The sequence below is a fragment of the Arachis ipaensis genome, chromosome B5 (genome assembly GCF_059453495.1).
Source record: "Arachis ipaensis isolate K30076 ecotype BB chromosome B5, ASM5945349v1, whole genome shotgun sequence".
Lineage (NCBI taxonomy): Eukaryota > Viridiplantae > Streptophyta > Magnoliopsida > Fabales > Fabaceae > Arachis > Arachis ipaensis.
In genome coordinates this window covers 4,675,891-4,688,556 of record NC_142440.1, presented here as the reverse complement: position 1 = coordinate 4,688,556, position 12,666 = coordinate 4,675,891, and the positions used below count along the sequence as shown (strand labels likewise).

Here is a 12,666-nt window from a genome sequence, read left to right as displayed (position 1 = left end):
GCAGTGGAGCAATGCGGCCATTCCTCACAGCCTCCCCCAACATCCTATGCAACACATCTACAACTAATACGAATAGCAATGGAGAAAGTGGGTCCCCTTGTCTTAGTCCCCTCTCCATCTTGAATGGCTTGGAAGGTGCCCCGTTTACCAAGACTGCCATGGTGGCCGTAGTAACACACTCCTTCACCCAGCTCCTCCATTTTTGGCCGAAGCCCATTTTCTGTAGCACAATGTCAACAAAATCCCATCTCACTCTGTCATAGGCCTTCTGAAAATCCAGTTTGATAATGACTGCTGACTTTTTCCGAGTCTTCAGCCAATGAACCGTCTCGCAGGCTATGAGTGCACCATCATGAATTTTTCTTCCCTTTACAAATGCAGTCTGAGTCTCTCCAACCAGTCCCGACATCACAGATCGCATCCTGTGCACCAACACTTTCGAAATCACTTTGTACACACACCCCACCATACTAATCGGCCTAAAATCCTTCACCTCCTTTGCACCTTCAAACTTTGGAGCTAGTGTCACCCACGTTACATTGACATCCTTTGGCAATTTCGCACTTTGAAAGAACCCCATTACCGCAGCAGTGAATTCCGGCCCAATGTCATCCCAGCATTTCTTTATGAAGTTCATGTTAAACCCATCACTCCCTGGGGCCTTGGAAGATTCGCAGTCCCACACAGCCTCCTTAATTTCCTCATCCGTCGGCATCACTTCTAAAGCTTCAGCCTCATTCCTATGGATACACTTTACTAACCCATCTCTGATTCCAATCCTCGGAACATATTCCTGTCGATATAAATCCTTGTAGAACCCTCTAATCGCACCTTTTATTCTCGCCTGATTCCGCACAAGTCTTCCATGTAACATCAGAGCATCAATCCTGTTATTCCGTCTTCTGGCCGAAGCAATGTTATGAAAGTATCTGGTATTCCTATCCATGTTTGCAGCATGCTTAGACCGAGACATCTGTTTCCAGTGCATTTCCTTTCTAATATACCATTTTGAACAAAAGCTCACAAGCGCCTTCCTTCTAGCCTCCATTGTACCATCATAAACTCCATCACTGACTGAATTGTCCAGCTTGGTGAGCTCCTCCTCAAACCTCATGAGTCTCTTATCCATGTCCCGGAAGTTATCCTTGTGCCATTGCCGCAGTTGTATTGCTAGAGCCCTCAGCTTGCACGGGAACTGCGTTTCTCCGAGGCTTCGCCACTCATCCTTCACCATTCTCAGAAATCCCTCATGCGTAAACCAGGCGTCTAAACTTCTGAATGGTCTAGGGGGCCCCGTTACTCTTGTTAGTTCCATGATCATTGGGCAGTGATCAGACAATCCCCTTGGGCCACCCTTAATCCTAATATCCGGAAACACCTCAGTCCATTCAACATTAACCATCACCCTATCAATCCGACTACAGGAACGCCCCCTAAACCATGTATACTTCCTATCAGTAAGAGGCAAATCTATCAACTGCATGTCTCGCACCCATTCCTTAAATTCCTCCGATGACGCCATCAAGCTAGTAGCTCCTTTACGATCCTCTACTTGTAAAATTTCATTAAAGTCTCCGAGAAAACAGAAAGGAATCTGACACAACCCCGCCACATAGCTCAGTTCCTCCCACACCCCCCTCTTTGCCTCCCTCCCATGCGCCCCGTACACCAAACAGAAAGCACATCGGAAGTTGGTCTTTGTTAAAACGCCTTCAACACACAGCCACCTCTCACCTTTATACCTTTGATCTACTTGAAACACTCCTTCATCCCAAATTAATAGCAGACCACCCGCCATTCCTGCAGATTCCACAAACTCCCAACCAGCAGTACTAGATCCCCAAAGCCTTGCGACCTCATATTTAGTAATCACTTCTTTTTTTGTTTCAAGCAATCCCAACATGTTCAAATTATATTTATTTTTCAAAGATTTCAGCATGCTTAATTTACCGTCCCCCCTCCACCCCCTAATATTCCAACAGCTCACAATCATTTAAATAAAGATTTGCTCACCTTATTTTTATTTTTTGGTCGACTCCTTCTCGCCTTTTCCTTTTGCTTCGCCAGTTTTCTCTTAGCTGCTATTTCTTCATTTTGTGCTTGTAAAATCGCCATAATATCTTCTTCATCATCGCATAAAACCGCTCCTGATTCCACAGCCAATGCCCAGGTTGCTTGATTCTCCTGGCGCTGCTCTTCCTGTGTCCCCTCGCCTTCTAAATGGCTAACTGTGCCCAGCCTAGCCCCTACTCCTGCCCCCTGGGCATTGCCACAGGCAGCCACCTCCGGGACGTCCCTCACTGCGTTTCCCTGTGCTCCCGAGGTACCATCCTTCCCCATTAGGCAGCTCAATCCCGCTTGGGATCCCTCATCGTGCAAGCCGGCCTCACTTATCCCATCCTGCGCCCCTTGCTCCTGCCGGTGGACTGCCGCCCTGATTCCCGTCCCCTCCTGCGCAACCCTTCCCCCATCAAGCTCAACTCCCACCCCATCGATCGGTCCTCCGCCCCCCCACCATCTCCTCTAGTTCCGGGTTCTTATCCACCGACGGATCCCCGAGTTTAAGCGGCAACTCTCTCGCCTCAGGATCCTTCTCCGCTGGTGAGCACCCCAGCCCTCGCAAACCTTCCATCGGCGCCGCTTCAAACAGCTCCCGTGGATCCCTCCGGATCCTCAGGCCGCCCGACCCGTCGTGGCCTCCAATGGAAAGAAAACCATACGCCGTTTCAGTTAGGAGGCCATCCTGGCCCAGCCCAACAACAGGCTCCTTCTCAATACTCATGTCCCTTACGGTCAGCCTCCCCCCTCCGTTCTTAGTTGGTGTTGGGCCAATTGAATGCGAGCCCATACTGTTACAATACTCCAACCGTGTCCCAGCTTGGTCCCAATACTCATGTTCAATTTGTTATACATTTTTCTATTATTCATGTATTATTATTATTTAATAAATATTTTATGTTCAAAATGTTATTTATTTATTTATTTTAACTAACCTATAATTTTATTTTTATTGTTATGTTATCGTTGGCTTTTTAAGATATTGTTAAGACTTGTTATGTTATTGTTGATTATTTAAAATTTGATATTGAGACTTGTTATATGTATTTAATTTTTTTTATTTAAAAAACCGCAAATCCAAACCGATCCAAACCGCTTGTAATCGGATCGGATCGGATTTCCAAAAAAATTTCATCCAATCCAAACCGCATCGCACATAAATTAAGCGTTCGGATCGGATGACTTTTTTTCTTAACACCGAACCAAACCGCACTGCGAACACCCCTAGGCAGAGGCACTGAGGATATTCTAGCCTGCCTCGTGCTGAGGGACAAACATACGGAACGAGTGGAGGTTTCGCCCCCAACTTTTTTTAAAAATATTAATAGTAATAAATTATTAAATATAATTTAATTTTTTTAAAAAATTATCTAATATTTAATTTAATATAAATAAAAGTTTAATTTAATTTAAATATTAATAATTTTTAATATTTAAAAAATAAGTAATAATATTAAAAAATTTAAAAAATATTATTATTAATATTTTTTAATTAAATAAAATTTTTTAAATTCTATAAAATAGATTTTTTTTGTGAGCGTCTTTTTTTATTCATGTATTAATTCTCTCTGTTTCTAGGGGTGTCCGCGGATCGGATCGGATCGGATATGGCCGAAAATTCGATCCTATCCGCACAATTTCCATCGGATCGGATATGATATCCGCACTTTTTAGTGCCGGATTTGCGGATCGGATCGGATCGGATATCGGATATATCCGCATAATTAAACCTTCTCTTTTTAATCATATTTCTATGTAAAAGAATTCGATAAAAATATTTCTTTCATACTTTTAAACTTATTTATTCCTAAAATATTTTTAATCAAACTCTCTCTAAATAACAAAAATAAAATAGTACAATATATGAATAATAATTACTAACTAAAACATACAAACAAGTAAATACAATACCAAACATATATATATATATATTTATTTATTTATTTATTAATTATTATGGTGCGGATCTGCGGATCCGTGGATCCGCTACTATAATTGAGAGTCACCAAAAAATTACTATAACTGAGAAATCTTTTTCATCTATGAATATAGAAAGAATAACTCAGAAACAAAACAAAAGATGATTTTTTTTGTTAATTGTCGTTTAATTATATTGAAAATAAAATTGTTGAAAAATTTGACACAAATATCAATAAATTTTATGATACTAAGAATCGACCACTTCATTAGTAAAAAGTACATACATATTTTTTGTACTTTAAAATATATTATCTATCGGTATATTTTTGTAATATATTTTACATTATAAAATTTTTTGTATAATTTTTTAATATTATATATATTATTGACCCCATACTACTCGTGCTTAACTTGATTTCATAGTAACTAGAATTTAACTTACTATCGTCCATAATTATTTACTTAAATTTCAATCACTTACAAATTAGAAAGAACCAAAATCACCTATATCACTTACCAAATGTACTGAATTTCTAACACTACGAATTAATTTTATATATATGTCTACCAAGTACCAATTAACGTTTGAATTAATAAAATTAAAAGAGTACATAAAGAGTACGTAAAAATAAAGAACACTTTATTATGTATTTTTTGATTGGTTAAATTATGAAAGTAAAACTAAATATATATAAAGTATTATCTACGAAAAATAAAAACAAATATAAAATAAGAATGTAACATAAAAATAAGATAAGATAATAAAAGGGTAAAATTATAACTTTTTAGGTTCCGACAATTGGGCTTTGATCTTCAGCTTCGTCTTCGTCCTCCGAAGGTGGATCCTTTTCTCTGATGACTCTCAATTTCCTTCGCCATTTGGTGCATTCGACTGTTTTTAAAGCTTCCTTTTCATTTTTAAATACGAACTTTGAGATTTTTTAATCGGATGCTTTCTCCATTGTTTGGCCATCCAAACAAGACCAAGAAGATGCTTCTTACACATAGTATCATTCCTTTTAACAATTTTTCTTATAAAAAATTTTCGGTTGCGGAACTCCGTGAATAAACCGTAAAGATCAGTAGAGCGGTGAATTTCCGGTGGAAAAAAGTGACGATATGTGCAAGTTTCGTCCCATCTTGCGTGAGCTTTCACACAATGAGGGCACTGTCTTGTGAATATTTGAATTGAACGTGGAGAAAAACTTTCGAGAGAAAGTTTGTAAAGGAGAAATTGTATGGGTGCTCTGATAATTAAAATTGAAAGAGTACATAAAGAGTACGTAAAAATAAAGAATGCTTTATTATGTATTTTTTGATTGATTGAATTATGAAAGTAAAACTAAATATATATAGAATATTGTTTACGAAAAATAAAAGCGAAGATAAGATAAGAAGGTAACATAAAAATAAGATAAGATGATAAAAACTAAAATTGTAACTGAATTTATGTATTTTATTTGATTAAATTTGTGGACCGTGAGACTTTTTATTATTGTCATGGGTTAAAATAAAAGAATGGTTTAATATAAAGGATAAAATATATTGGTTGTCCTTAAAGTTTGACAAATGTTTCAAAAATATCCCTAAATTTTATTTTGTTTCAATTTTGTTCCAAAAATTTTCGATTTACATCAAATATACCCCTAACGGTTAATTTTTCAAAAAATTTAAGACTGATTCAACAACAATTTCATAAGAACAACCTCTTAACACAAGCAAATTAAGCATAATTTTCATGAATTATTATTAGACTAGTCTTAAATTTTTTGAAAATTTAGCCGTTGAAGGTATATTTGATACAAATAAAATTTTTTTGGACAAAATTAAAACAAAATAAAACTTAAAAATATTTTTAAAATTTTTATCAAATTTTAAAAACAAAAAATATACTTTACCCTAATATAAGTTAAAACAAATAATTAGACGTCCATTAATATAAACCTTTTCCTAAAATATAGCATCCCGGTCATACAAGATATGGTTAGGTGCTAAAGTATGATTACCAGATAATTTGACCACCTAGATAATAGTTTATTATATACTATATTGTATGGTCTCATTAAATATATATAATTATATAGTGTTAGTGTTAGGTTACTCCTGTCACGATCATTATCCACACATTTTTCGATTTAACCACGTCAGGAATAATTGGCGCTTTGTGCACATCAACCTCACGTGTTAATTGACCACTTTAGGGAACAATCTGCGTGTAAAAATTTAGCCGACAATTAAAAAGAGGTCAAGGTTTGGTTTTGTAAGTTGAAAATCATTCCAGACACAAACCTTAAAATCTACAAGCACCCATAGCTAGCTAGCTCTTTTTATTTATTTGAAGGTAGAAAAAAATGGTCATAATTTAACATGTTTAATTAAATTATTTTATATAATATATATGATATGTACGGGGATATATGTAGCATTATCTGATCCATACATAGAAATCATCAACTCCACGTTCGCATAAATTGACATAGTACGTAGTCCACAGTGGCTACTAAATTGAAGGAACTGATGAATCTTCTAAATTGGTCGTTAAAGTGTATCTTTACGATAAAAGATGGGTTGAGTTGAACCACTTGAAATTGAATTTCCAAAACTATATGTATTTAAGTTGCATTCATGCACACAAATTAAATAATAGTACTTAGTCATCCATGTTGTGTGAAGGGTTCAATCGTTTAATTTTGTGACATTTAGATGTAAATTGCAGACATAAACATGTGAAGTCGTTGACCTTTAAACACAATCACTTGTCTTCTCCAATGTCCACGTACATATGGTTCTTCATCAGACAGAAAGAGACTATTGGAGATTTTGGGGTTCATGGGTTAAGTGTCAATTAGATATGTTGATTGGGAAATTTTAGCAAAGAGCCAATCTTCATCGTGCATGTGCCCAGTCATCTTTTTTTGTTCTTTTAATATAGATATTGCTTATTATTATCAAGTTTAATTTTGATGCATTAAAAATGTAAAATAATTATACTATTAAATGATAATTTACACAGTAAATATAAAAAGTAGTTATTTTTGTTACTATCACATAATACAATTTTATATGCATAAAAATTAAATTTAGAAATTTTATTGAGACATGTATATGTCTCTCCCTCAAGTGTGCATATAAATCAGACCGAGAGAACATAAGATGAGAAGACACCACATCCAACTCAAAACCTTAAGGTATCAAGTTAATGGGTCTCTCATCTTATAAACTCCTCACTCTTCTTTGCTTTCTTTGATGTGGGACTAACTTCAACACTCCTCAGTCCTCACCACAATACATATAAATAACATAAAATAAAATGTAATTACAATTTTTTTTATTAATTTCAAACCATACTGAATTAATTCCATAAAGTATAAAAATACTACTATTCATTACAATTGAAGAACTTTATCAAATATAAGTAGAATTAACTTGTAGGAAAAAAGAAAAAACACAATATTCGGTTTGTTGGGTAGATTACATTGAAGATAGATCTTGCTTCCATTGATAAAGTTAGTTACATCCAATTATTTATGCGTGGACGAAAATGAAAGGATATTGCTTTGTCTAATTACTGCACAGTACACCTAAGGATCATGCACCACAAAAATCAGAAAGTAATAACAGAAGCAATGGATCTTATGCAAATACTATTTAGAAGGCCCAATGATATGCCCTGTTATTTGTTATTACATCTACATGTCGGGCGCAAATATTAATAATTTGATTTGGATATATCACCCAAAATTCACAAGAGTCAAACACAATGAAATTCACAAGTGCCTGTGATTTTTTATTTTGGACGAGTGACATTAAACTTGATGAGAAAACTAATTAGGTTACTCTAGTATGTATTTGAATGTATGTTATTTAAAAATTTATTAGTAATAAATTATTATATATATAAAATGTGATTTAATCTCTTAATATTTATTTAAAGGAGATTATTTTGATAAAGACACTAAATATATCTTTTTTTAAAGAAGTTTACATGTGTCATGATATTATTAGACATCTTTATTTATCGGTTAATAATTTATTTTTTAATAAATCTGAACAAAATCGATTTATTATAACAACAATAATAAACCTAATTGTCTGCATTATAATTATTAGATCCAATTTAATCCAATCAATTTACACAATCTGAATTGAATCATATTTAAAATTTTTGTTATAAAAAACAAATATACCCTGACATTTTGTTTGACGAACATTTAAAAAAAAAGACCTGAATTGGTTTATATAAATCGAACGGGTCGAACCAACTTTAAAGTATTTGATTTAGAAACAGATTTTATTAACTGATTTTTAATAAACAACTAATTACAGAATAATACATTAGTAACTTAAAAAAAAATCAGTTTGAACATTTTTATAAGAATATCTCTTTATTTAAATAGATGAATGAGTTGACTACACTACTAATACAAATTAAAAACCCAATTTGGTTAGAACTTAGAAGTGTTTCTTTTTTCTTCTCCAATGTTAAAAGGTTGAGTTACACATACTTAACCCAATCCAAATTTGTAAGGGATTTTAGCACAAAAGAAATGAAACCGGTGATAGTTGTCGGTACCATATCCTATTTGAGTTGGTTGGTAAGCACAGTGTCTTTTGTTAACACGTGGACAAAATTCATACCCGACACCTCACCAATCAACCTCCCACTGCTTCTCATCCATTTATTTTTCTCCAGCAATGCATCTCTCCTTTTCATTTTTTATTTTTGGTCCAACTATTTTTTCGTGTTCGCTTATATTTAAAAAAAAAAAAACAATAATGAGCAAACACATATATTGAACCGAAAGAGCTAAAAAGGAAACCAATACGTTTATACTTTTGACAAGAAGAACAAGTTAAATAAAAAATGTTGGTGCCATTTAATTTTGTTTTTTCCTTTCTCCCTCTGTCTTAACCATTGTGTGTTGATGTAAAATATGATAGTTGAGTAATTTTAATTATCCAAATAGAGAGAATGTCTAATTTGATCATTGAAATTCTTATCGTTTATAATTAAAATAGTACATAACTTTTCAAAATAATCAAATTAGTTCATGAATTTATAAATTATAAATTTTTGTTACTTGGTATTTATTCTATTAGTTAAAATTTGTTAATATAAGCTATTATTTCTCTTTGTATAGAAAGTTGTTAGTAGTAGGTTTGATTGCACATGCTGAGCTGTATAGTTAGTTAGAGTAGTTATAGCATTCTGTTAGAAATAGTGTTTGTATAAATAGCAGATTATAGCTTTGTATTCTTTGAGTCTCATTATTATACAAGTTCAATTATCAATTCCTTCTTGACTTCTCTGTTTTTTGTTCTTCTCCATACTCACATGCAAATTTAACATGATGCGGTGAGCGTGGATGGAGGAACGTTGAGATCTTGATTGAAGGATGAGGAACTTGCTCTCTAATTCACAATTTGTTGACGTGATTAAGAGAAGGATGATGAGTCCAGCTTCACGGTTGAAGCGCTCGTTCGCTGTTTTTGGTTCGTGAATTTTTTTTTCTCTTTTCCTTCGTTTGATTTGAACTCACGCAATTTCTTCTCATTTTTCTTCATACCTATTTGAAATCTCAGCATCCGCTCTTCTTCTTCATCTATTTCTTTTCTTCTTCTTTCTTGAACTCACACCGTAGAGTTTGATGAGAGCTTTGTTATCTAACTGTCTTCCCGTTAAGGAGAGATAACGAGTTTCCAATCAACGAGATCAAGAGAGAAAAATTACAACCGCTTCTGGTATCTTCACAGCAATGGAAGGAAAATCAGATTCAAGTGAAGGATCTACAGGAGGTGGTCCTATGATGGACATGCAGCAATTCACAGCGTTCTTCAGTCAAGTGGCACAGATCCAAAGCCATATCAACAAGACAAATCCGAATTAAGATCTCTCAAGCCCTTATTACATACTTCCTTCTGAAAATCCAGGTATACCTATTACCAATGTAATCCTTACTGGTTCAAATTACAGTGCGTGGAGCAAAGCTATGACTAATGCTCTTACATCCAAAAATAAAATTGAATTTATTGATGGCACTATCCTGAAATCTGAGAAAACTGATTCTAATTTCAAGGCATGGCAACGATGCAATACCTATGTAGTTGCTTGGATTAATCTTTTCCTTAGTCCAGAAATCTATCAGAGTGTTCTTTGGAACAACATAAGTTACGAATTATGGAATGACCTTAAGCATCACTACTATCAGGGTGATAGGTTTCGAGTAGCTGAATTGAATGAGGAGATTTATGCATTAAAACAAGGAGATTTGTCTGTTACAGCTTATTTTGCCAAACTGAAAAATCTCTGTGAAGAGATTGATGATTTTAGAAGTATACCTGGTTGCAATTGTGTTAAATGTGAATGTGGCTTAGGCATTGTTAGGCAACACAGGGAAGAGGACAGAGTCACCAAATTTTTGCGTGGTCTTGGAGAGCAATATTCCACTGTTAAGTCACAGGTTATGTTAATGGATAATTTGCCTAGTGTGAATAGAATTCTGTCAATGATCACTCAGCAAGAAAGGCAGCTGTTCAACTTTGATAATGCTTTAGATGCTAAGATTCTGGCAGCCTCTTCTCAGCCTGACAACAAAGGTAGAAATCCATTTAAAAAGGGACAAAATCGCATCAAATTGTAGTGCACTCATTGTGGAAAATCAGGATACATTGTGGATAACTGCTATAAGAAGCATGGTTATCCACCTAACTTCAAACCCCGGTTTGAGAAAAAGTCTCCTGTCCTCAATTGTATAACTGCAGCAGACAATCCTGAAGATGAAAATGATGACTTCAGTGTTTCACAATTGGTTAGAGGTGAACCAACCATTAATGAATTCACTCCAGAGTAACGAGAAGCTTTTTTAGCCCTGCTCAGCAAACAAGATGTGCCTCATTCTCATAGTATCAACCAGATTTCAGCCAAAGCAAATCCTTCTCCTTATACAGGTAGAATGGTAAAAATTTTACAATTTGATTCTCATTTCAAAGCTCTAAATATTTCAATCAATAAACACAAGCCATGGGTACTTGACACTGTAGCTACTGACCATGTATCATATACCCTGGCAGATTTTCAAAATTACTTCAAAGTTGATCCAATTATTGTCAAATTACCTATTGGAGCACTCACTACTAGCTGCATCATGGGTACCATTATGTTTTCTGACAATCTTTTTCTCGCTAATGCATTGTTTATTCCCACTTTTATCTTCAAACTCATATCAGTTTCGAAACTTACTGCATCTTTACATTGCAAAATGAGTTTTACTGACAAGACTTGTGAGATACAGGATCTGCACACTTTGAAGATGATTGGTGCAGCTAGCAATGTTGATGGTTTGTACATTCTGCACAAAGAAGTCAAAGCTCTCCCTCACATCACAGCAACTTCTCGTAGCCAATTTTCTCAGTCTTTATGGCATGTTAGATTAGCGCATCCATCTCATGATAGGCTTGTTGCATTGCAAAAGAATTTTGAGTTTATTGATTGTACAAAACATACAGAACCGTGTCATTCTTGCCATCTTGACAAACAAAAGCGATTACCCTTTTTTGTTAGTTCTAATACTGCAGCTAATGTACTTGACCTCATTCATCTTGATATTTGGGGACCTGTTTCTGTTCCCTCATTTACTGGGAAGCGTTATTTTCTTACTATAGTGGATGATTGTTCTCGATTTACTTGGATTTTGTTCATGAAAACTAAAGCTGAGGCTTCTTCATTGGTTAAAGATTTTGTCATTTTTGCTAAAACCCAATTTGATGCAGTGGTTAAAACAATTCGCACAGATAATGGGCCTGAGTTTTTAATGCCTGCTTTCTACAGCTCTAATGGCATATCTCACCAAAGAACTTGTGTGGAAACTCCACAGCAGAATGGCATTGTTGAGCGCAAGCATCAACACATTCTTGCTATGGCTAGAACTCTCTTGTTTCATGCTCATTTACCAAAATCTTTTTGGAATTACAGTGTTGGACATGCGGTCTATTTAATTAATCGACTGCCAACACTCTTTTTGCAAAACAAGTCTCCATATCAAGTTCTTTATAAGACTTTGCCAAATCTTTTCCTTCTCAGAGTCTTTGGTTGTTTAGCATATGCTGGCAGCCTTGCACGACAACGAGGCAAGCTGGATCTAAGAGCAAGAAAGTGTTTACATCTTGGATTCAGGGAGGGCACAAAGGGATATCTGCTCTTTGACTTGCAAACTCGAGAGATTTTCTTATCTCGGGATGTCCAATTTTATGAGAATTGTTTTTCTTACTGTCATTCTACTAATGCCAACAATGACAAAATTTCAGCTTCCTCTCATTCATCTCATGTTGCATCTCATCCCTTTGATTATGAATTTTTGGAAGGGAGTCAGATACAAGTTTTAAACACTGATGATGCAGCCACTCAACCAAGCTTGCATCACCCAAATCTCAGCCAGCAGGAAGATAATGCTTCCTCTGAATTAAATGAAACTGATGAAATTCTCCTCTATCTTGAAATTCATGATCATTTGAAAACCACATCTGCATCACATGAAAGATTTTCAACTCATAATTCTGCTGCTCTACCTGAATCCTCCATTATGCCTGAAGTTGCTAATGTAAGGAGATCAACTAGGCAAACTAAATCACCTGCATACTTGCAGGACTATGAGTGTCAAACCATCAACACTGTTTCACCCTCATCGCAGC

At 35.0% G+C, this 12,666-nt stretch overlaps 1 protein-coding gene across 1 annotated transcript; it reads left to right on the top strand.

The window, feature by feature from the left end:
- Positions 1 to 9,734: 9,734 nt before the first annotated feature.
- Positions 9,735 to 10,829, top strand: LOC107639993 (uncharacterized). The gene is made up of 3 exons (XM_016343544.2): positions 9,735 to 9,816; positions 9,910 to 10,575; positions 10,642 to 10,829. The coding sequence occupies exons 1-3, from the start codon at positions 9,735 to 9,737 to the stop codon at positions 10,827 to 10,829; spliced, it is 936 nt and encodes a 311-aa protein (XP_016199030.2).
- The last annotated feature ends 1,837 nt before the right edge of the window (positions 10,830 to 12,666 follow it).